General features: G+C 49.3%; 2 protein-coding genes across 4 annotated transcripts in view; both read right to left on the bottom strand.

Moving 5' to 3' along the window:
* Positions 1 to 3,023: 3,023 nt before the first annotated feature.
* On the bottom strand, positions 3,024 to 5,404 carry LOC117880630 (histone H1.0). The gene has a single exon (XM_034776964.1). The coding sequence runs from the start codon at positions 5,004 to 5,006 to the stop codon at positions 4,425 to 4,427; it is 582 nt and encodes a 193-aa protein (XP_034632855.1). The 5' UTR covers positions 5,007 to 5,404; the 3' UTR covers positions 3,024 to 4,424.
* A 10,608-nt stretch (positions 5,405 to 16,012) lies between these two features.
* The window catches only part of TRIOBP (TRIO and F-actin binding protein), a 36,698-nt gene continuing 28,860 nt past the window's right edge, over positions 16,013 to 23,850 (bottom strand). For all 3 annotated transcript variants that reach the window (XM_034776973.1, XM_034776991.1, XM_034776982.1), the window contains 7 exons: positions 21,729 to 21,876; positions 20,249 to 20,360; positions 19,517 to 19,676; positions 19,130 to 19,243; positions 18,775 to 18,861; positions 17,611 to 17,774; positions 16,013 to 16,758 (listed from right to left, as the gene is read on the bottom strand). In XM_034776973.1, coding sequence (XP_034632864.1) covers positions 17,613 to 17,774; positions 18,775 to 18,861; positions 19,130 to 19,243; positions 19,517 to 19,676; positions 20,249 to 20,360; positions 21,729 to 21,876 — 783 coding nt within the window. In that variant the 3' untranslated portion in view covers positions 16,013 to 16,758; positions 17,611 to 17,612. The remainder of the gene's footprint in view (positions 16,759 to 17,610; positions 17,775 to 18,774; positions 18,862 to 19,129; positions 19,244 to 19,516; positions 19,677 to 20,248; positions 20,361 to 21,728; positions 21,877 to 23,850) is intronic.

Genomic DNA, 23,850 nt, shown 5'->3' on the forward strand with positions numbered 1-23,850 from the left:
GAAGAAGAATGATCGTTTCTGCTGCTTAGGATCTCTGGAGGCAGTTTGTAATAAATGTCTTTTTGCTTTCTAAAACCAGACTTGTATGTGTTTATGGTTTTCATTTTCAGACATCTTCCAGCATGAGAATAACTAAGTTGGAAGTCTAGGTCTAAATAGAGTGTATCTTTGTGCTTCTTATTTTATCCTTCAGTTGAGAGGGTAGTCCTAAAAAAATGTTGATTGCTCTGCAGAATTTAGCAGTGACAGGCAGAACTAGACTGTGGAATGGCTGCGGAGAGTGCTGTGGGAGAGTCTGGAACAGGCAGACAGACACACATGCCTCTCAGTGTCCCACAGCAAGAGGAGGCTATGGAAATAAACTACATTTCCCAGCAGCAGCCCCTTCAGCACTGGAGCATGCCCAGTGGCTGCAACCCCTGTTGGATAGGATAGAAAGAATGAGTACTTGTGGGACCTTAAAGACTAACAAATTTATTTGGGCATAAGCTTTTGTAGGCTAAAACCCATTTCATCGGATGCATGCAATGGAAAATACAGTAGGAAAATATATATACACAGAGGACATGAAAAAAATGGGCATTGCCATGCCAACTATAATGAGACTAATCAATTAAGGTGGGCTATTATCAGCAGGAGAAAAAAAAATTGTAGTGATAATCAGGATGGCCCATTTCAAACAGTTGACAAGAAGGTGTGAGTAACAGTGTGTGTGTGTGTGGGAACTTAGCATGGGGAAATAGTTTTTACTTTGTGTAATGACCCATCCACTCCCAGTCTTTATTCAAGCTTAATTTAATGGTGTCCAGTTTGCAAATTAATTCCAATTCTGCAGTTTCTCATTGGAGTCCGTTTTTGAAGTTTTGCGACTTTGAAGTCTGTAATCGAGTGACCAGGGAGGTTGAAGTGTTCTCTGACTGGTCTTTGAATGTTATAATTCTTGACGTCTGATTTGTGTCCATTTATTCTTTTGCATAGAGACTGTCCGGTTTGGCCAATGTACATGGCAGAGGGGCATTGCTGGCACATGATGGCATATATCACATTGGTAGATGTTTTGTGTAATGACCCATCCACTCCCAGTCTTTTCATGTTCTGTGTATATATATATATCTTCCGACTGTATTATCCACAGCATGCATCCGATGAAGTGGGTTTTAGCCCAAGAAAGCTTATGCCCAAATAAATTTGTTAGTCTCTGAGGTGCCCCAAGTATTCCTCATTCTTTTTGGTGATACAGACTAACACGGCTACCACTCTGGATAGGGTAGGAAATTCCTTTTACTCCCGGCCACTGCTGGGCACGCTCAAATGCTGTGGGAAGTTTGCAAAGGCAGAGCAGGACAGGTTGGTGAGTGGGACCCCAGGGCTGATGGCCAGGTGAGATGTTAGAGTGTAGACACATGCAACTCATGCAGTTTCCTTGAAGCAGCAAGAGGACCCCTGCCCCCTTGCTATGGTGACTGACTAAGTTACTTGTGAGAGTGGGGCCCTAGAATCGAGTGGGAGGGGGCAGATGGCAGAGGAACAGGTGGTGCAGCTGCTCAGGGTCCATGTGGAACGCCAATAGACCCCAGTTGTCAGCGGACAGGATTGAACCTGGGACCTCTGGAGCTTAGTGCATGAGCCTCTACACTACAGCATGAGCAGACCCATTTTATCGCTCTCTTTAAGTGGTCTCGGTGCCACTAGAGGGGACAAAACACCACACCCAGAAGGTATGTGGGTTACATATGCACTTGGAGGACCCCTGCAGGCTCAGCACTGCTCAGCCACACAACCTATACGCTGCTGCCATTGTTTGCAGCCTGCTGGGATCTGTAGAAAGAGCAATGCGCTGGTCCCCACTGCCCACGTTTGAATTTGCCTGGGGAGGGAGGCCTCCAAAATGGTGGCTGTGCCATGAATTCTGATTAGCAGGTACCACCAATGATCGGAGGTCCCTCCTCTCCTCCAACTGACCAGGCAAATTCAAATGTGGGCAGCAGCAACCAGCAAGGCTGCTCTTCCTAGCAGCTCTGACTCCAACTCTGGTGGCAGCAGTAGTGATTCATGGCTCTGGCTTCTACGACAGCAGTTCTGGCTTTGGTGGGAGCAGTGGTCCTCGCTCTAGGAGGCAGCAGAACTGGTGCACAGTCCAGGCCAGAGAGAGCAGATGGCAAAGCATGGAGCTGGGGAGGAGGGGAACGGGGGAGGAGAGGTAGAGATGACTGCAGGGGTGGGGGAGGTGAGAGTTTATTTTAATGAATGTGGGACATGTGATGGCATGTGAGGGACCACAATCTAAACCTGGACCGGGGCCCATCTTTTTGCTTCTCTGCTACTGGCAAATGGGAAGAGGGAGATGGGGGACCCAGACTGGGGGGAGGCAGGCAGCATTTGCTGACCCTTCTTACTGTTAAATCTGCCACTCTAGCCAAGATTTGGAATAGCAAAGGCTAGCACAGGTCAGGACAGAAAAGCATTGGCAAAATTGTACAAATGTTCCCCAGAAACAGAGCGCCTGAGCAGTGGCCTCACAATCTGCTTTTCCACCGCCAGCTGGGATGCAGTAAAAGATTCTTTTAGTACAGTGACAATATTTCAGTGGCAGAGTCCATTTGACAAATCAGGAAAGATGGAAGGTGATTTGGACACTTTCTGTGCTCAGGGTATTCTAGCTTGGATACCCAGTCTGTCAACCTAGAAGCCAGGTGGCATTATGCTTGTGAAATGCCCCTCATCACCACTCCCTTTTACTGAAGGAAGCTTTCCCTCCCAATCTCTTTCAATTGTTCCGACCCTGTGTGACACCCCATGCTCTAGGTCTAGGGTTTATCTATAGTTCAGGCACCAGCAAACTTTCCTTATCCCTTCAGCACCTTCTTACATACCAGAGAGCTATCAGTGTTTTTACAAGTTGGAAGAGTAATCACACCTTACCAGCCAACCATGTGTGCACACACGCATAACCCTTTCTCCCCGTGTTCCCCTCTCCAGCTTGTGTATTTTTAAATACTAAAGAATACAAAGAAGACAGTGAATGAGGGAAATTTCAACCTTCCTCTATTTATTTGCTGTTGTTGTTTTAAACTCTAAAATTACAAAGACAGCAAATTATTTCCTGCACAAATTACACTTACAAAATAAAATGAACAAGCGTCAATCCTGAGATTTTCACTTGGTTTTAAACAGCAAACCCACCAAATATACTTTTTTGTTTTTATTGGAAATATCCCCTCCACACTGCCCTCCCACCCCCCCCCCCCCACCCCCCCCCCCCCCATCTGAAGCAATAATAGTACACAGCTCCAGTTCCATAAAGCAACTTTTGACAGATTCAGTATCGGTTACATTTCTCCCTCCCCCTCCCCAACCAATCAAAAAAATCTACACCTAAAGAAACTGTTGGTCGGGTGCCCTTTCTATTGTAGATGTATGGCTACATACCAAAGCTATGGATCAGGAAGTGGGCGCTGCAGAGTTGGAAAGCACTCAGAGAACCCAGCATAACAGTCAGTGGTGAAGGGATGGTTTCTTAACCCCTTCTCTTAATCCACAAGATATTAGACTCTGAAGGGATTAGGACGATGCTTCTCATGCAGTTGGAAGCAGAACCTCTTTTTTCTCTCATTTCTTTTGAGGGGGTGGGGGAGTTAGATCTCACTCCTCTGTTTCCACTTCAATGCCATCACCCACGATTTTCTGCAAATCCATCCTTTTTAGGAAAAATCCACTTTGCAAATCCCACCAGGAAATCTCCACTGATCCCCATTTAAAGCCTCTCAGTTAAATGGCAACCTCCTCCCAAAAGAACAAAGTAGGTGGACAGATTACCAACTCCAGTCCATTCCTCTCACTGGGTGGGGAAGACACAGCACATGCATCATGAGCTGGTCTCCCTGTCATTAGTACATATATATATAGGAAATGCTGAACCATCAGACTGAGGTTAAAGAAAATGTAATTTATGCTATAGCAATTTATCCCATGTGGTCATGATCTTCCAGCATAATTATTTTTCTCAGACCCCCTTCATTTAGGGATCTTTGTCCCCATACTCTGGCATGGGCAAGTTCCATGCACAGCCAATTTACCTGTATGATACCCTGGAGCTGTTAGGAGACTGGGGAACTCAATTCCCTTTTATCCAACATGGATTCCCCCCGCTCCCAAAACACAGATAAGTATTTCATACATTAAAAAAAATAGAGAGCTCTAAGATTACAACAGAAAAAAACCCAACCAATAACACTTATAAGACAAGTCTCAGCACTGCGTTGTTGTTTTTTTAGTAATTGAATTATTTTAACTATTTCAGGGAAATAATAGTCCAGTCTTTTATAAAGTTGCAATAGAAAGAGAGAAGAGAATAAAGGAGAAAACTATTTACAGAAGTAGAGGTGAAGAAGAGTGTCCAAGAAAGAAGATCCCAGGCTTGCACTTCACTTCTTCTTGGCTGATTTCTTCGCACTGGACTTTGCTTTGGGTTTTGATGGCTTTGCCTTTTTAGGCTTCGATGCCTTCACTGGCTTGGCCTTGACAGTCTTTGGCTTCTTGGCTTTCTTTGGAGCGGCTGCTGGCTTCTTTTTGGCTTTCTTGGCGGCAGCTTTGGGCTTCTTGGCTGGGGACTTGGTGGCAGCTTTCTTGGGTTTAGCTGCTTTCCTGGGCGTCGTGGCCTTCTTGACTTCCTTCTTGGCCTTCTTAGCTGGGGGTGGCTTCTTCGGTTCATCACCCTTGGCCAGGCGGAAAGAGCCAGATGCACCAACCCCTTTGGTCTGCTTGAGGACACCAGTGGTGACCAGCCTCTTGATGGCCAACTTGATTTGGGAGTCAGCATTCTCTCCCACTTTGTAGTGGCTCTTAATATATTTCTGGATGGACTGGCGAGATGAGCCGGCCCGGCTCTTTTCAGCTTGAATGGCGGCCACTATCATGTCAGAGTACTTGGGGTGATCTGTTGACTTCTTGGCCGCCTTGGCCCGTTTGGGCTTGGCGGCAGGGGCTGAGGCGGAATTCTCCGTCATCTTTTGCTTTCCCTCTGGGCCAAGGGAATCAGAAGAGCCCTGTGCACAGGGTCCTCAAGCCGCCTTGCTGCCCCCCAGATGCTCTTGCCACGTGCGGTGCTTCGTCCCAGTGGCCGTGCGGAAGGCCGGCCTGCGAGATGGGCACCGGGCGGAGGGTTTCTCCTTGCAATGGGCAGACGGGTTCGCCCCCTTGCAACCGGCGTCCCCTCCTGGCGGCGGTGGGCCCAGGTGCCTCTCTGTGGTTCTGTCCCTCGTGGGCCTGGTCTGTGCCTCTGTGTCTGTCAGGCTGTGAGTGGCCGCCCCTCCCGCCGTCTGCGGGTCTCGGTCCCCCCCAGCAGGCTCAGCTCTGCCTCCTCTCCGCCTCCCGCGCTGTGTCTGGCTCTCCAGGCAGCAGCCGGCGCATCCGGGTATTTAGCGCCGCGGTGCGGACCGCGGTGAGGACAGGGCTGCTGGCTGCCTGCTCAGGGCCCCGAATGGCGCCGCGCCGCCGACATCTGTGTTTCTTCCGCCGCCCCAAGCGGCCCTTTTCCCCCTCCCCGGGCGGCCCCGCGCCCCCCCGCCGCCGCCCCCGGCTGCCCCGGTCCCTGGGCTCCCCGCCGCCGGGCCCCGCTCCCGCCGCCGCCGCCCCCCGCCCGCTCAGGCCGCCCCAAACGGCGCCGGGTGCCGCCGGGGCCCCGCCACATTTCCCCTTTGCGCCCCCATAGCCGGGCGGCCGGGGGGGCCCGGCCCGGGCTGAGCCACCGGGGGCAAGGGCCAGGTCTGGGCCGCCGGGGGACCCCGATCCCGGCCCGCTGCGGGCCCCGGGACCCCCTCGGGGGCCCCGGGAACAGACCCCAACTAACACAGGGAGCCCCGAGCCAGGCGAGGCGCAGCCCGACCTGGCCGGGGAGGGGGGGAGGGGTGGCTCCCCCAAGCCTGGGGGGGTCCCCGGGGGGAACCTCCCGCCCCCAGCCCCGGGACCGCCACTCCTGCCCCCTCCCCAAACTCCTGCTCTGCAAAACTTTCTTTGGTATTAGATGGGAAGTTTGCAGCCATCCCCCTCCCCCAGAGTCCCCCTGGCTGCCCCCTGTCTGGGACTGGGGGCACACGGGCAGGGGACATGCCCCACCCATGCCTGAGCTATATGGGGGGCAGCGGGGGCAGGGAGGGGGGTTCTCTCAATTGTCCCTCTCCCCAAAAACCACTGCACTGGGCACAGAGATTCCTAAACAATAACAAACCCAGCTGCCATGGAGAAAAAATTGGGGGACACAGACACCCCACACGCCGCATACCTTACCCCAGCCCTCAGCACACACCCAGCCAGGTACCCCACGGGCTGCACCTGTCACCTCCCCATCCCGTTTGCCCCCCACAAACTGCTTTAGGGACTTGCACAGGGGCAATCCTGAGCTGTTTTATTTCCTCCTGCATTTTTTAAGTGAGGAATTGATCTTATCCTTTAAAAACATATTTCCACCCTCTTTGAGGGGACATGGGGAGGGGGAGCCTGGGACTGGGAGAGGGGCAGATTATCGCTAGTGTAACCGTAATTTACATACATATCTTGGGAAAGTGTTTAATTGCTATTAGGGGATTAAATGTACGTGCCATCGCCATTTTGCTGGAAGGATAGCTTGTTTTTTCTTCCCCCTTTTCCTTCTATTTTTTATAACAAATGGGAATAAAATAACATCGTGGCCGCAAAAAGTGAGGTGCGGGGCTGAAATCTGAGACCTTATGGTACCGAGTCACTTCAGATGGAGAGAGTTAAAATACATCTGAAACACTTTTTAATAGCCATAAAATAACCTGGAATCCTAACAACACGAAAACCACCACCAAACAAATATATATACATACATGGACCCACAGATCGGGACGCACCCACCCTTCCCAGCTCAATTACAGGGCATGCCATAGGGAACAATCGGACAAATAGTTTGTCAGTTTATAAACAATGCACGGGAAGAATTATTTTATTTAGATACAGGATTTAAATAATCAACCATTTGTCCTTGAAAATTTCCATATCTGTTTCTCTCCAGCCCCCTCTTCGTGTGCTTGTCTACCCCGTCTAATAGCTTTCTCCTTTTTAATTCAGATGGGTATTTATTTTAATTGGGGGGGAAGAGGAGAGGTGAACACACGATTTAAAAATAAATAAATACACGAAGCAGAGAAAGAGACAACCTAATAGGTGCAGCTCGATAGTTTAAGGGGAGAAAAGCTATTCAGTGAGCTCTAGGCAAAAGTGAGAATATTAGGTGAGAAGGGGGTAGGATCTGACCTCCTAAAATATTTTGATCCAAATTGTGGATCGGTTGCTTTACCAATAGGCACGCAGGGATTAAACGCTGGACGCTGTTGCTTCATTCAGCAGCTACATTTTCATCGAGTGCCTCATGTACTTTAGCAGCAGTTTAACGTGTATGTGACAGTTTATTAAACACGAGGGGATTTTTTTTCAAAGACGTGGATGCGTAACGAAACCAGCAGGTTTAAAAAAAAAATCTTTTTTTTTGTTTTAAACCCACCATTCATCTTGGAGTGGCTCATGCAAATGAGTCTATATTAACATGCTGTGCTAGAACGAAAATTTAGATAGAACAGCAGCAGCAAACACAAAAGTATTACAGGGGTGGAAAAGTAATGCATTAAATTATTTGCAAAGTCCTGAACCTCAACAGAAATCATTTGAAAAGGGAAATAAACGGTGGAGAGGGATGGAAAATCCCATTTTTATGTGTAAAAAGTATATCAAATGCATTGCAAACAAAAAACAAAAGAAGGCATTTGCTAAACACTGAGGTGGGGAAACTTCTGGGAGGGGAGACCAATTTATGCAGTATTTCCCCCATGTTTATTTATGTATTTAGTCGTGTTGGCTATGCATACAACAGGAATGATTTCAGTGGAGGGGGGATTTACATAGATTTTCAAGGCTTAAATAAAAAACTTCACCGAAATATACTTTGATATCGTTCTGTGTTATGCACTCAGGGAACAGTACATTGCTCTCTCTCTAATCTTTTAAATTTAAAATCACCCACGCTAACCCATTAACAATCCTGCGTGGAAGGCAGCCATAGCTGCTGTGAAGAATTTCAGTCAGCTGATTAACATTTAAAGAGGCGAATAGATAAAGGATTCCTGAGTTTAACTACAGGCCACCGTAGGACGCCCAAGCAATGCATTGTGGGAAATGTAGTATCCTCGTCAATGCGTTCTCTTGTTAAGCAACAAATCCTATGGCAGTGCTGCTGCTTATGGTGACCTTTCAAGGATATCGAAGGCTACTGTATGAAAATAGAAGCTAAGCGTTATTTCTGATTAATACTGCGCCACAGTATCATGTTTAGGATGCAAAGATGCTATATATACACAAACAATACTGTCCTTGTGTGATGTTTTCAGGCAATACTTTTGTGATCAAATGCGTGGCCATTGGTTATAACTTATGGAATAGAGTTGTAGTACATAAGGCACCTGTGGTGCAAAGCTGGCATGCCCATTATTTATTAAAAATGCACGAATGCAATAAGTAATCCTGCCTCCCTTTGTTGGAGACTATGCTCCCATCACATTACCTGTGTTCGCAAAGCGGGGGTTGTATTGGATCCCAAGCTGTTGTCTTGTTGGATGATCACATAGCAGTAGATCTATCTGGAAATTTAAGATGGTACAGAAATTGAGCAACAGCCATCTATAAAAGCAGGGCTTCCTGTTGGCAGCATGTGTCACTGGTGATTTATGATCAGTATTGCTACCTGTTGTTTTTTTAGATTGATTTAAACTGCAGGTTTTGATCTATAAAGCCCTAAATGGGCTGGGATATTGCTGCTAGAGAGACTGTCTCTCGCTGTGCCACCCTGCCACAACTGCAATCAGTGAAGGCATTTGTGTGGGATCCTCCTTGATTTAAAAGAGCAGGGGCTGGTGGTGGTGGTTTCTGTGAACAGCCTCTGTGCTGACACAGGCTTCCTCTCCGGTCTGAAATAGCCCTGGATTATTGAACTTCAGAATACACTGCAAGACATGCCTATTTATGTGGGCTGCTATGGAGGTGGGCCTTTGAGATTCATCAGATGGGTGGGAGAGAGAAGCGTTGGGTGTTTTATACATAATCTAATTCTGTTTATGTAGTTCATGGTAGGGACACCTGGCATCTTGAATAGGATCCCCCCTTTCTTTTTAAATAAATCTAATAATACTTCTCCCTTCCTACCATTGCACCCTCAACTGTACTGAACTCTCTGTTCAAATCTTCTTTGCCTTAGAATCATGAATATTTCATTCAAGACAAAATTGACAATAGCAGGGAGTTCTCTATCCTGCTGGAAGGGATGGTAGTAGGTGGTGCTCTTACAAATTTCTATTTTCTGTTTGAATGCAGAGTATTTTGATCTTGGAAGAATGCTTATTCTCGAGCCTTGGCTCAATGCAGAGCCTGCTTCACGTATTAACATAGTCCACGTGATGTATTCAGATGATGTACAATCTGAGTTTTTCTACGTTTCTAGCTCTCAGAGTTGCAAAGAAAACCTTTACAAATGGGGAGTTGAGTATAACTGACACACTTGCTTTCCTCAGTCTGCAGCCTGCCTGAAATAACACCCCAGCCCCTTACTAATCTCCATGGAGAGTCAATGCCAAAGGCTAATGAAAACACTTAATGTTGACATTAGCTATATCAATATTGCTCAGAATAGTGGATGGAATGTTGGCGGGGCTGGTACAGGGAAGAACCAGGGAGCTGCACAAAAGATCGGAGTGAGCCACAAAGACAAAAGGGATTAAACAGCAGCGCTCATCAAAATGCCACTATTTCCCCCACTGAGTGATGCTGAATGACAAGAAGGTACCAAATAAATAAAGTTTAGATACTACCTAACATCCATATCTAACCTTTGATCTTTGTGTAAACCTCCCATTGCCAGCAGAGGGAGTTGTGTGTTCAGCTGCTGAACAGTACGCAGTCTGAAATTCAGACCCCAGACCATAGTTAAGAATGGAATTTTGCCATCTCCATTGAATGAGTTGAGAGCTTGGGCTTGGCAGAACCTTACTGCAGGTGAAGTGCAACTAGCTGGGGCTTCTGGAGAGCAGCATCCGTTAGGGCTAGCAAGCACACAGCCCCTGTATCTTCATGTGCTCGACCCCAGGCTGTATAAAGAACAGCTGGAAGCAGCAAGCAGCCGCTGAAAGGCATCAGGTGCTACCTTCTCGGCCCCTTTCAGGGATATTTAACATAAGTAAGAAAAAATGCTGCTACAAAAGTTTTAGGATAACCAGCATTAGGAATCTGCCAGTGTTTTGGCTCCATAGAGTACTTCTGCCCTCCCCCTCAAACCCTATTATTTTTTTGAACATCTTCTGCAGCGTGTGTCTTTTGACCCACGACTAAGACCAAATCTACTAGCTCCCAACAGTGGCATCAGAAGAGAAGCAAAAGGTCTGTAATAGATGAGCATATTAATTAGGGGCACATTCCCACCTGGCCTTTCATCAATTGCCTAGATAAAGGCAGTTCTATCACCCCCCCCCCCATTGGAGATACGGGTGAGGGTACTGCTCCCAGTACTGACAATCCAGAGGAACCAGCCTTCCCGTCTAACAAGTCAGGCCCCAGCAGCAGAAGGCCCATGCCTGGGAACTTTATCTCATCATTCCATATGGTAGTAGGCTTAGATGCAGGGTCAAGCGCAGCCAGCCCAAAGGAGCTCTTTGACCTCTCAGCTGCAATTGCCACCATGCAGCAGTATGTGATTACAAGGATCAGCTCCGTTGGTGGGATTGTGCTTGTTCCTTGGAGCACAAGGAGGAAGAAGAGAGGGAGGTATGTGTCTCATGCCACAGATGGATCTGGTGTTTTGGTAATTCAATACCTGAAACTTGCTTGATGGCAAGAGCCTGATCATATCAGGTGTTTTAGCATCAAGGAAATTTGCATCTACTGTTTCTGTGTGGGCTGCATTGGACTTTGGTCTCTTGGTGTCAGTGAACTGTCAGATTGTGGTTCCACAGGACCTAGGTGCGCAGAGCCGTCATTTCAGAGATGAGGAAGAATTATGAGATCTAAATGTGCATCCCCCCATGAGAGGATTTCAAGGGTTGCTGGTGCTAATCCCCAGTGGTTGAGTAGTCTGACATTCTTCAGCAAAACCCTCTGGTAGACAGCTCTCTAACTAATCCAAGTGACATGAGTTACATTCCTCTCCTTCCCCACGCTCATTTTGACTATACTGCCTCAGATTAAGTACTAAGGGTCTTTGCCTTCTTAAATAATTGTCATACACTGCACACTAATTGTGCTATATGAAGTCTGCAGAAGATACGGCAGCTAGCAGCTGCTGCCTTTTGAGATCAAGAGATACAAAAGGTCACTTGTTAGTGGCTGTGTGGATTAAGGAGAGGAAAGAGCAGGCTCATTATTAATGTCCATGTCTTTGAGGCATGGGCTTTTTTCTTTTGCTAGGATTCTAACTCATTGAAGGAACTATTTTCCCAGAAGTAGTGAGTACCCATCTCCCTCCAACTTGCATCAGGGTGCTAAGTGCTTTTTTCCACTTTGTTTTACTTAAAAATTGAGTTTGGACAATGACAACCAGACCTTTTCAATGGAGGAATGCAACTGGCCAATGACATTTGAGATCATGCCACCAAGTTGGCAGAACTATATAGTTGGTTACTGCTGTGTTAATTTTCATGGAATAAGTGGGCCTAGAGCAGTGGTTTTCAAGCCGGGGTCTGTTTACCTCTGGGGATGCACAGAGGTCTTCCAGGGGTACATCAACTCATCTAGATAGTTGCCTAGTTTTACAACAGGCTATATAACAAGCACTAGCAAAGTCAGTACAAACTAAAATTCCATACAGATAATGATTTGTTTATACTGCTCTATGTACTATGCACTGAAATGTAAGTACAAGATTTGTATTCCAATTGATTTTATAATTGTATGGTAAAAATGAGAACAATTTTTCAGTAATAGTGGCTGTGACACTTCTGTATTTTTGTCTGATTTTGCAAGCAAGTAGCTTTTAAGTGAGGTGAAACCCGTGGGTACGCAATCAGACTCCTGGAAGGAGTACAGTAGTCTGGAAAGGCTGAGAACCAGTGGCCTAGAGAATCAATTATGTTAACATGATCTGTCAGTGTCCCACATGAAGCAGTTCAATGTGGTTCAGGGTTTTGAGTACAGAGCTCAGGTTGCTTAGGCCCATGCCATACACAATTTATTTTTTTAAAAAAGGAACTGTTCCTAAATAGGGAACAAGAGCTGCACCTTTAATAGAGAGTAGTGGTAGGATAGAGTAGTTGCAACATAATGACACTTCCAAAAAAAAAAAAAAAAAAAAAAAAAATAGTTCTGGAAGAGGTGCATGCTTCCTTAAATCACTCAATGTTAACTTTTACAAGAACACCTTGCTAAGAGATCTGGTGGATTCTTCCTCAGCTTGGTTCCAGGGGATGCATTTCTAGAAGATAACTTGTGATTGAACTTCATTATAGCAGGCTCACTGCAGGAATTGCGTAGTTCTAAAGAGTATGTCAGACTAGATCAGGGGTTCCCAAACTGGGGGTTAGGACCCCTCAGGGAGTCACACAGTTATTACGTGGGGGTTGTGAGCTGTCAGCCTCCAACCCAAACCCTGCTTTGTCTCCAGCATTTATAATGGTGTTAAATATATAAACAAGCGATTTTAATTTATAATGGGGGTGTCATACTCAGAAGCTTGCTCTGTGAAAGGGGTCACCAGTACAAAAGTCTGAGAACCGCTGGAGTAGATCAGAATGGCCTCCACAAGGCTGAATCTAGTGGACTTTGATAAAACTCTTTGCTATCCCAGCCACTCCAGGCCTCCCAGTTTCTCTAAGCACAGCACAGCTGATCATCAATTACACTGAAAACCCACTTAGGATCTCCTTATTTAACATGCCAACATTCTTCAGGAATGACCACATTCCTGCTTAGGATGTCAGCACATGGCCTTGGGATGATATGTTGTTTTCTTGTTGACTTCACTGCAGAGCACGAAGGGTGGGGGCAGGGGGAAGAGGAGTTAAGAGTCCCAACAGGATGGACCTTGGATCAGTCAGTTATTTGTTGTCACTGCACTTAATAGGGCCAGCCCCCTCCAGCCAGGAAGATAAGTCACAAGCTCAAGGTACAAAAGTTCCCTGGCATCTGCTAAACCTAGCTCTGCCTGAAACAGATCTCCCCCTCTCTGTCCCACGCCTGCTATATCAAACCTAGTGGCAGGAAAAGAGGGCTGGGTGGGAGCAGGGGAAGGAGCAGTTGGAGCGAGATGAGCCAAGGGTGATTTTGGACACTGCTTCTGTGGCTAAATAGCTTTCCTTCTTCTTGAGGAGGCTGCAGCCAGCGCTAGCCCAAAACAGAAGATTGCTGCTGTTAGAGAATGACAGCCACAGGAGGCCCTGCTTCAACACCAGAGGAACTTCAGATGGCAGCTCCGAAGACCAGAGACTGGTTTGTAAGAGAGCAGTGCAGGGCTAATATATCAATAACTAGTCCCATAAGCAAAGGCATGAGAACAGGCAGAATCCAGACCTACCTTTAAGCCCCTCAAATGAGGAAGAGGATACAGCTCAGCAGCCTTCCTCTTGCATCACTGGTTTCTATTACATGGATGTCTTTACAGGCAAAAAGGAAGTCTTTAGCTAACCCTGTTGTAGTGGAGCTAGGGCCCACAAAACGCTTATCACAATCTTTAGGCACCAGTTTCCACAGTCCAAGAATCAATTAAGGTGCCACAGACTTTAACCAATTCGAAGTGAACATGTGCACAGCTTTCCCTCGCTGCTCCCTGCACACCTGACACCCTTGGGTGAATTCACCTACAATTAAGTTAGCAGATGACACTAACATTAGTGGGATAAACACAGACAACCAAGCTGCAAAGTGATCTGGAGAGATTAGGGCAGCCCTGCACCCAGCGGGGGGGAAGAAGCTTAGCACAGATACACCCCAAATCATTCTATAACCAAGCAACACATCCACTGAGTGAGAGCACTAGATTTTCGTCTCATCCTGTCCATGCCACTCCACCCTATCCTTTTAGCAAGCCGAGCACTAAAGTTGGCTCAGGGAACTTGTGGCATCAGGTTTGTGCCCTGCTCCAAGATATTTGAGCCCCACTGATTTCAATGGATGTCAGGAATTGAGAGATCTGGATCCCTATTTAGGTGGTTAGGGTCTCAACTCCGATGTAACCTCTACCTCTAATTGTTAATGCCTTATGTTCCATTCCTAAGCACAGTTCCAGCATGTGGCACCCTGCTCCTGCAATTGATATATGGAGTCCTGCCCTGGTGCAACCCTTGTAAGCCTGAACACTTTGAGGTGCTACTTTTCCACAGCTCCAGAGACAGTTTTCTGAACAAAAGCTCAAGTGTTCAACTGTTGGTCAACAGCAGAGTGGGCTGAAAGTGTGAGGAGCAGTTACCAGTAGGTTTCACCCATCTCCTCATCAGATCTATCAGCTTTTTACACCAATAAGTGATCTTTAGCATCCAAAGTGACTGGGGGGCAGGGACGAGAGGAATTACATATTTCTGGTTTGCATCCTTCACCCCTCTACCCCTTCCCCATCACCAGTCCTTTGAACCGCCCAGTCCCTGCTTTTTGTTATTGTGCCAAATAGATTGTGACCCCCCCATCCCCAAAATAAATAAAATATCCAGCACCAGTTTAACAAAACAGGCGAAATGTGGACACTTAATCTAGTCAAAATACTCTTACCTGTACGGGTGGGGAGAAAGTGAGCATGGGGTTTTTGAGGAATCAGTGGGGTAGATCTTCCCCCTCGCTACAGTTGTGTGGGGAAAGATATTTATCATTGTCTTCTCAGGCTGGACAGAGGGGGGATCCTCTCACTTCCTTGGACAACCAGACTGGGGATTTTTCTGGAGTAGGGGTATGAAATGATCTCCTTCACTCCATCCACAAGCTCAAGGCTAGTGGAGCGGAGCTGCTGGTCAGCATTCCCGCTCTGCATCCAAGCCTGCGCTGTAGGAAAGCCCTGAGCAAGCAGAACCTCCTGCTCACACCAGCAGGGCTCAAGACTCCCAAGGCCAGCAGTAAAATATCCTCCCGCTAGGAGACAAATGTAGGTTCAAAGGCAGATCTGAATGTGAACGAGAACCATAAGGGAATGTTGGAGGTGACCACCACTGAATGGTGGAGAGTTGACAGCCCTGATTTGACTACACAGATGCCTGTCAGAGCATCGCATGGAACAACGGCATTTTAGACAGCTCAGGAAAGGGAGGGAGAACTGCACATTCTGGGACACAAGACCATTTCCACGTGTCTCTATATTCACAGCCCCCACAGCTAATCTCCAAGTTCAGGTCTTACCTGGTTTTGTTTTTGCAGCCAGCACAGGGGCTGTTATAGCAGGACCCAGGAGAAATGTCTGCAGGAAAGTGAAAACTGGTTCTTCCCATCAGCTGGTGCTAGGAAGCCCAAATCCACCTGGCCCCCTGCACTCCATACCATCGCTTTCTGGCTGCAGCATTTAAGAAGGCAGGAAGGTAGAGCTGAATGGGTCAAACAGCAAGAAGCAGAACAATAACTCACTCACAAAGGGCTTCCTCCATTGCGGCCTGGCTGCCCCATGGGCCAACTGGGATGCCTGTTCCTATGTAGCTGTGCTAAGACTTGGCGATGCATGTGGGCACGTGTACAGCACGTTCTAGCTTTGAAGCAGGATTTAGATGATATTACGTAGGTGAGGGGGCCAGCAGCAGAGGAGGGCAGGAAGTCAAGTCAACACACACGCCCCCAGCAGCTAGCTCACAATCTAGTCACCACCTGCCTGCCAGATTCTAGGTATGCTAGAAGAGAGCCCCGCTCCTCAGGCACAAATCTGCAACCCAGCCTCCCACTTCGCCAGGTCTGGATGGAGGCCCCCCCTGCGAAGGTTAAGGCTGCTGTGGAGAGGGACAGTCCTGCTCCATGAGGACACAACCTCCAATCCAATAATTATAATAGATTCCCCTCAGATAGCTGAAGATTTTATTAAGTTAAACTATTAACTGTGCGGAAGGGCAGCCGCCGCCTTCATTGTTTGGCTCCGGCGGATGCAGCAGTGGCGCGTGCAGAGTCCCCCGGCTCTTCCTCAGGAGTGTGTTAGCAAGAGGCAGGCTCTTCCAAAACCTCCAGGGGACTGGCCTTGCCCTGGGACAGAGACATGGCCCACGGGTACCGAAACCTCCCTTCAATACAGTCCACAGAGTGAGAGCACAGTCCCCAACAACTTGAGCACGCTCTGTCCAACATCTCTGCTTTCAGGGATCCAGGGGAACGTGTGCAGGACATTGGTTCTCTCGTATGGCTAGCCACCGTCTGTCTCGGTGCATTGTCCTTCCAGCACATCCAAGCAGGCTGGAGGAGTGGGGAGAAGGCCACTCACGACCCCATAGACGCACCCCACAAGGAGCACTCGAGGCAGGAGCAACAGCTGTGTTTCTTCGGTCTTCAGCTGCTGGTTAAAAGATATTGTAGATTTAAAATATTCCCCACCCACAAAACAAAAAAAAGTGAAGTATCTATAAAATATATTTTTTCACATATAAAATCCTGAAGAAGGTGCACGTAGGAGTCAGTCCAAACGATGTGCTCAGATACGCAGGCGCATGGGATGGGGATTGGTGAAAGACATGGGAGCTGGTTTCCTCGAGGGGGTGTCAATGGATGGGATGCAGCCACCACCTCCCCACAAGTGAGGAATCAAGCAAAACAAACCTAAGGAGGAAATAAGAGTCACAGCAAATGGTTTAAAAGACTTCAGAGTTGCTGTGCCCCAGAACTCTGGGGCTTCCCCAAATCCAGGAGAAGGTCATTTGTACCCCAAGATGCCAGCTAGTGACGCTGCTTGTACTGCAGGTGTGTGGGCCCAGGTCAATTCAGATCCCCTTGTTAGGCACGGATAAGTCAGGGACTCCTCCCACATGTGCATTTGGTCCCTCTCTGTGCAGGCAACACTCCCCGACCACAGGAAGGGTGACAACCACTTAGGTGTTACCACTCCCTCTCCACCCCAAGTTGTTCTCATGCCCCACATCACCCACCAATAAGTGTGAGCAGGGCTCCCCAGTGCTGAGAGGTACCAGCCTCTGTCAGGGAGGCATGAGCAGGAAGAGAAACCACAAAAAGGGAAAAACATTTCCACTGGATTGGATCTAGTAAGCATCAAACAGGCAATAGCATTCGCTCCTGACTCACAGCTGAGCGGACATGACACAGCAAGCAGAACAGCGCCGCCCCCCTCGCCCCCCCCCCCCATGTACTCCCCCTCCTCCCGCCCCACTCTTTACAGTGCCCTTGTCAGGAGAGGCCCAGAGCATCTCAGTGCAGGGCGAGTGTTTGGCTGAGTGGGAACAACTTTGGCTTAAACTTAAAGGGTTCAAGCAACACAGCTATGCCTGGGGTCCCACTACAAGGACAGTCCTTCCTCGCCCTAGAGCGCCCCCTGGTACTGGAGGAACTGCAACTCCCTCCTCCCTCTGTGGTCTGGCCCCGTGAGCTGCACTCACCCCTGCTGCGGGCGGGCTCGTGCCAACCCCACAGTGCAGCTCGTGGCCCTTGGCCGCTCACCTCTACTCGCTGATGCTGTTCCGCAGTGTCTCCTTCTCCTGCAGCGCTGCCATGGCCAGGCGTAGGTGCTCCTTCAGCTGCTCGATCTCCCGCTCCGAGCGCAGCTTGATGTTGTTCAGCTCCACATAGACGTCCTGGTACTTCCCTGAGGCAAATCTCTTATCCTGCAGCGGAAGGTGAGGAGTCACCACCCAGCTCCTGGTATTCATCCCAGGGGAGGGCCGCCCCCACCAGGAGGAAAGCCAGGGAGAGCAAGACCTAGGTGTCAATTTGAACCTCAGCCAGGCAAGCAGTGGGAGCCCAGTAGAGACCCCCACAAGATGGGACAGGCATGGCATCCACAGAGATCAATTCAGACTGGCTGTTCGGAGACAGGTGGAGGGGGACAAGAGGCCGGGCGGCTATAGAGCAACAAGTCATTGCGGACTGGTAGGGCTGGTTTCTGGAAGCTATTCAGCAACAGGTGGATTAAGAGTTGGGGGCTAGAGGAGTAGACAGTTGTCTACAGCCACCAGGAAGAGGGGCCTGTGCAGGGGTGTGTGACTAGGAGCAACAGGAAATTTGCTGGATCTCAGGAAGGTTCCCCTAATGGCAAGAGCCAGTCAGTTCTGAAAGTCTCCTAAGGCAGGAAGTGGTGGAAGCCACCTCGTTTGGGCCATTTAGAACAGAAGCCGACACAGTAATGGCAAATATACTTCATGTAGCAAGCCCACCCTGGCCAGGGGAAGGAGCATTAGGACCCTCAGTAGAGGTCGCCCTTCTCTAATGTCAACACTGTGGTGAGTGGGATGGGGAGAATACCGGTGAGAGGCCTGGACATGGGTGGGCTGACACAGTCAAGTAGGGGGAAGGAAGGCAGACAAATTGAAGTTCTAGCTGGATTTCACTGTTTTTCCCCCCACCTAGAAGGGCTCCCAATACTGGTGCATGCACGCCCCCCTTGCTCTGGGGGTTAATGACCAACAGTGGCAGGAAACCAATGTGAATCCAATAGAAATAGGAGACCCAAACCACTCCTGCTCAGCATTCATGCTCTGTAGGATTTCCAAGGTCCTTGCTTTCCCCACATCATTTTCCTGCCTCCAACTTAAGCGAGTCTTTACATCCCTCCCCTCAATAAAAAGAGCCCCCGGGAAGGAGAGAACAGCTCTCAGGAAATGGTACCTTTTGCATCATCTGGAGCTCATCCTTAAGACACTGAACTTCTTTCTTCAGGTACCGGAGTTCATTCTCCTTCACTCGAAGCAGCACCTGTGAAGAGGAGGAGGAGGAGGAGAAGAGAGACTCCAGGGACCAAGCTGAGAGATTATGGTCTCAGTGCAGGGCAGAAGGGGATGTTGGAGGGGGTGGGGAAGGAAGAGCCAGGAGCACGAGGCCAGGAAGTGCTGCAGCTCTAGAGCTAGATGCAGTGGCACAGCTGAGCGGGGGAAGTTTGCGTAGCAACTTCCTGCACTGCAGCTTGTGCCATGCCTGCTGCAGAAGCGGATCAGCAGCACACCGCACCGGCAGGCCTCTTTACCTCGAGCTCACAGGAGCTCCTCTCGCCGTTGTGCAAGGCCCCATCCCCTGTGCCCTGCGAGGTGATGAAGGTCCGTAACCTCTGGATCTCTTCGGACAGGCATGTCTGCAGCTCCTGCAGACCAGAGTGGAGTCATCAGGGGAATGCACATGCACCCACAAACCAGAGCCCGCAGGCAGATGAGAGCCAGCCAGGCCCATACTGCTCCCTCCTCAGATGCTCTCCCCCTCCCCCAACCCCAGCTTAAAGGACCCCCGTCTCCTACTTCGCTTTGGACAGCACAGCTCATTTGTTAAGGGATTTCTGGCTCCAGAGGGAACGTGCCCCCTGGGATCTTCCAGCCTGCTGTGCAGAAGGCTCAGCCCTCTGGGCAAGGGGGTCTCTTGCCTGGTTCTGCCGGAGCAGCTCCTTCCCCTCCTGTTGGCAGCGCTGCAGCATCTGCTCCCGCTCTTCTGCTTTCTCTGTGAGGTCACCGATTTCCAGGCACTTCTGGGAGTATTGCTCGGAGAGAACCTGCAGCTCCCGCTTCAGAGAGTCCACATCCAACCTGCCACAGCCACTCAGAACATTACTTCAGAGAAACGGGATGCCCCCAGCCCCTTCCCAGGGCCCACTCTCGCACCCACACCACTCTCTACCCCGGCTATGGACACCACTTGCTGCCCTTGCCCACGGCCACCGCTGTTACTCAGAAGGGTCCCCTCCCCTGAGCAGCTGGTAATCAGAGAAGGGGAACCCACTGAAGGTGGGAGAGGAAAGAAGCAAAGAATATAATGGGAGAAAGCAGGGAGCACAGTAGCCTGTTCAGGTCTAGTGGAGAGGGGATATCCTGCTCTCACCTGCATGGTTAGCATCTCAGGCCATTGCATCCCCCCCACCCTTCCCTGGAAGCAGCACTAGGAGGCAGGCTAGAAGCTAATCCTGGCTCTCTGGAAGGCAGAGAGGGATGGAATATAAAAATCCACCCTTCAGCCCAATGTTGAAGGGAATGGCACCCCTCCAACTTGCCCCACTGGGCGAGAGCTACCTAAAAAAGTGACCTAGCAAGCATGGAACCTGGCCTGGGCAGCAGCCACATGGAGGGAACAGGGCAGAAGGGACTGTGCAGAGACTCCTTACTGGTGCTGTCTCCGGAGGGCCTCTGAGCCTGACCCACTCTGCTGGAAACTGCGTGTCCTGCCCAGCTCCCTAGTCAGCTCCTCCTTGTGCACCTTCTTCAGCGCTTCGATTGCTAGGGAGGAGGAGAAAAGGAGACGTGGAGTTAAGTGTCCCGAGAGACCCAGCTTGGCAGAGGGGGTCGGTGGGCACTGAACAAGGGAGTTCCTGAGGACTCCCCCCTCCCATCTACTACCAGAAACCCCAGCTCCAGGAACGGCTCAGAATTTTCCCTCTTCCTCCACTCTGTTCTGGGCATCTTCCCCAGGGCTAACTCCTACCGTGTCAAGCCACGGCAGGCAGCCCCAAGCACTGCTCATCGGCGGTGCTACAGTCTGAAGCTTCCTGCTGCAGCGTCCATGCAGAGATTCCCCTCTCTTAGCTGTGGTAAGACCCATTCCCAACGTACACACAGGTGGTGGGGAAGAAAGGGGCTTCTGGGTCAGGTCTTGCTTGTTAAAAATGGAATCCCATCTCATACCCAGGAGACGGGGATGAAGGGCACAGGGAGAGAAGTCCAGTGTGCATGGGGCACTCAGCCACATGGGCATCTATTTGGCCAACAACAGGGCGGAGGGGAAAGGAGACAGACACAATCTTGCCAGCCTCAGCCAGCAGAGTTGCTTGCTCACCACCTCTATTATCCAAGGAGGAGGTATGGGGAGGGGTTTTTCCAGTCTTACTTCTGAGCCCATAAAGGGAGGGCAGCTGCCTATGACCTTATTCATACAGGGATAGCTAGCAGCATGGGGCTATATACACAGCACAGGCTCCTTGGAGTTTCAGGGCCAAGGAGGCCGCAGAGAACACGACAGACGGCAGATAGTTGCAATGTGTTCGACCCACCCGTCTTTTCAAAGAAATCTTGTTAGCTCAGATTTGGATCTCAGCCAGCAACCCTCCCACTGCACAGCCTAAAGGGGAACGACTGCTACAGTGACGCAGAGGCCCCAGCCAAGATCAGGGCCCCTTTGTGCTAGGTGCTGTACATACACAGAGAGAGCCCCTGCCTCAAAGAGGTTATAAAGGTCAGGGGAGGATCAAAACCTGGAAGGGGAAGTGACTTGCCCAAGGTCACCGGCAGAGCTGGGATTAGAACCCAAGTCTCCTGACTCTCAGAGCAATGTCTTAGCGCCTGGACCACACTGCTTCCCTGCAGCACCACCGCCCGACCTTGTGCTTTACAGACATGGCCTAGCCCAGAGAGGCTGCCACCCACTGAGACCAGCAGGAGCCGAGGGTGCTGAGCACCTTGGAGGCTCATTGTTCTGGGACGCACCTTAGCTTAGAGAGACCCAAGAGATATTCCAGGGAAGGGAGCACTGGGGGATTCCAGGGGAGGTGGCGAGTGGACTCCCAGGAAAGTTTGAAAGAGGAGAAAGGAGACAAGGGGCAGCAGGCAGCCATCTCCCCAACCTCTAGGTGCTTGGGTTCTTGCTCCTACCTGCAGCTGTGGCCGCAGCCTCCTCAGCCAGGAGACGCTCCTTCTCCTGCCGCAGCCGCTCCAGCTCCCGCTGATGGTGCCGCTGGAGCTCGGTCATGACCTGCTGGTGAAGAGATTCCATCTCTGCCAAGCTGCGCTCACATGCCTCCTGTCACGCAGAAGAGGGGAGAAAGAAAAACAAGTGAAGGGGAGCGGGACCGAGACACAGAGAGATGCTGTAAGATGCCGTACGACTGGACTGGCATTTGCTGTGCAGTACAGGACACCCAGACCCACCACCAACATTGAATCAGAGAGGGGAGGCGAATACTCTCAAGAGGGAGGAAAGTGTCTTATTAAGAAGATAAAGATGTTAAATAAGGCATTTCATCCTTAGATCTCAAAGTGCTTGACTAAAGTATCATTCCCCATGTCTCATATGGGGAAACTGAGGCGCCTACTGGGGAAGTGACTTGCCCAAGGTCACCCAGCACATCAGTGGCAGAGAAGGGAATAGAGCCTAGGTCTCCCGAGTTTCAATCCAGTGCTCTACGCACTAAGCCACACTGCCTGATGCAGCAAAGTGCCTGGCTTTATGACAGGGATAAAGAAACACTCCTCTAAGTACTGAAAGCTGAGCTGCCTCTTAAGGAAAATGAAACCAATCGCAACCTCCCTTCAATGCAGCCATGTGCTGTTACAGGCCCTCCCCAAAGAGAGTGGATTCTCCAAGCAGATTAGCAGACATTCATAATATGATCTTCTGTCTTTTACAAGTCTGATGTGCAGGGGGACTTAACACCACAGACTTTAAAATACCCTCGCTGGCACTGGCGCTGGCACTCACTGAAATTAAGTTCATGCCTCTGAGCTACTGTTCCAGGCTCTCTACAAATTCAAGCAGAGTCACTGCACCAGTGAAGCATGCTCATTTAAGGTCTCCTTTTAAACCATAACTAGAGAATCTAATTTAGAAGAACAACAAGGAGTCTGGTGGCACCATAAAGACTAACAGATTTATTTGGGCATAAGCTTTCGTGGGTAAAAACCTCACTTCTTCGGATGCAACACGGCTACCCCCTGATAATTTAGAAGAGTCCTTCAGAGTCTCAGCTGATAGTCAAGAGGCCAGCTGGCTTCTCCTCCATAGTCCTTCGCCTGCCGCCCCCTCCACTCCCTAAACCCAAAGGAGCACACCCCACACTTTGGGAAATGCTGCTCACACTAAGATAGAGCGCTGCACCCTGGGACCTGTAGTCTGCAGCTGGTACTAGAGCAAGGGCAGCTGCTCTTTGATCCACTTTGAGTTAATGCAACCCATTGACTCCAGGCAAATCATCAACATGATCCTCAGTGGGGCAAAACATGGGTGCCCTGTGATTTGCCCAGAAATTGGCTATCAAACATTGACAGGTTAATAGGAGGGAGACAGAAAGCCATCCTTTAGGGGAGGGGCAGTTTGGACTTCGAAGTTACAAAATCTCATATCAAGGGCTGATGAAGGAAGTTGATTAGATGCTATTTTTACCATGTGAACGGTGGCTTGTAATATTTATCAAGCTCACAGGGCTGCTTCTAACCTGCTGTATTAGTTGCCCCACACTGTGGCAGGTATAACAGATCAGTTGCAATAATCCAGCAACATGGAGATCTTGTCTTTTCGGCTGCTAATAGAGAAGGTACGTGACTGGGTCACTTCAATGGGATTTCCCCTTTTACTTTACATGAGTAACTGGCATCACATTAGCATGGTAACATTAGGGTCAGATTCTGAGCAGCACTCCATGAGTTCTGGCTCCAGTTCTGTTCAATATCTTCATTAATGAATTAGATAATGGCAGAGACAGTAAACTTAAAGATTGCGGAGGATATCAAACTAGGAGGGGTTGCAAGTGTTTAGGAGGATAGGATTAAATTCCAAAATTATCTGGAAAAATGGTCTGAAGTAAATAGGATGAAATTCAAGAAGGACAAACACAAAGTACTCCACTTAGGAAGGAACAGTCAGTTCCCCACACAGAAAAGGGGAAAGGACTGCCTAGGAAGGAGTACTGCGGAAATGGATCTGGGGGTCATAGTGGAACACAAGGAAAATATGAGTCAAGAGTGTAATGCTGTTGCAAAAAAAAAAAAAAAAAAAAAA

This window comes from Trachemys scripta, chromosome 1, assembly GCF_013100865.1.
Source record: "Trachemys scripta elegans isolate TJP31775 chromosome 1, CAS_Tse_1.0, whole genome shotgun sequence".
In the NCBI taxonomy this organism is placed as follows: Eukaryota; Metazoa; Chordata; order Testudines; family Emydidae; genus Trachemys; species Trachemys scripta.

Bases quoted from the DNA above. Each gene is read 5' to 3' on its own strand.
- LOC117880630 (XM_034776964.1), bottom strand. From the start codon at position 5,006: ATGACGGAGAATTCCGCCTCAGCCCCTGCCGCCAAGCCCAAACGGGCC.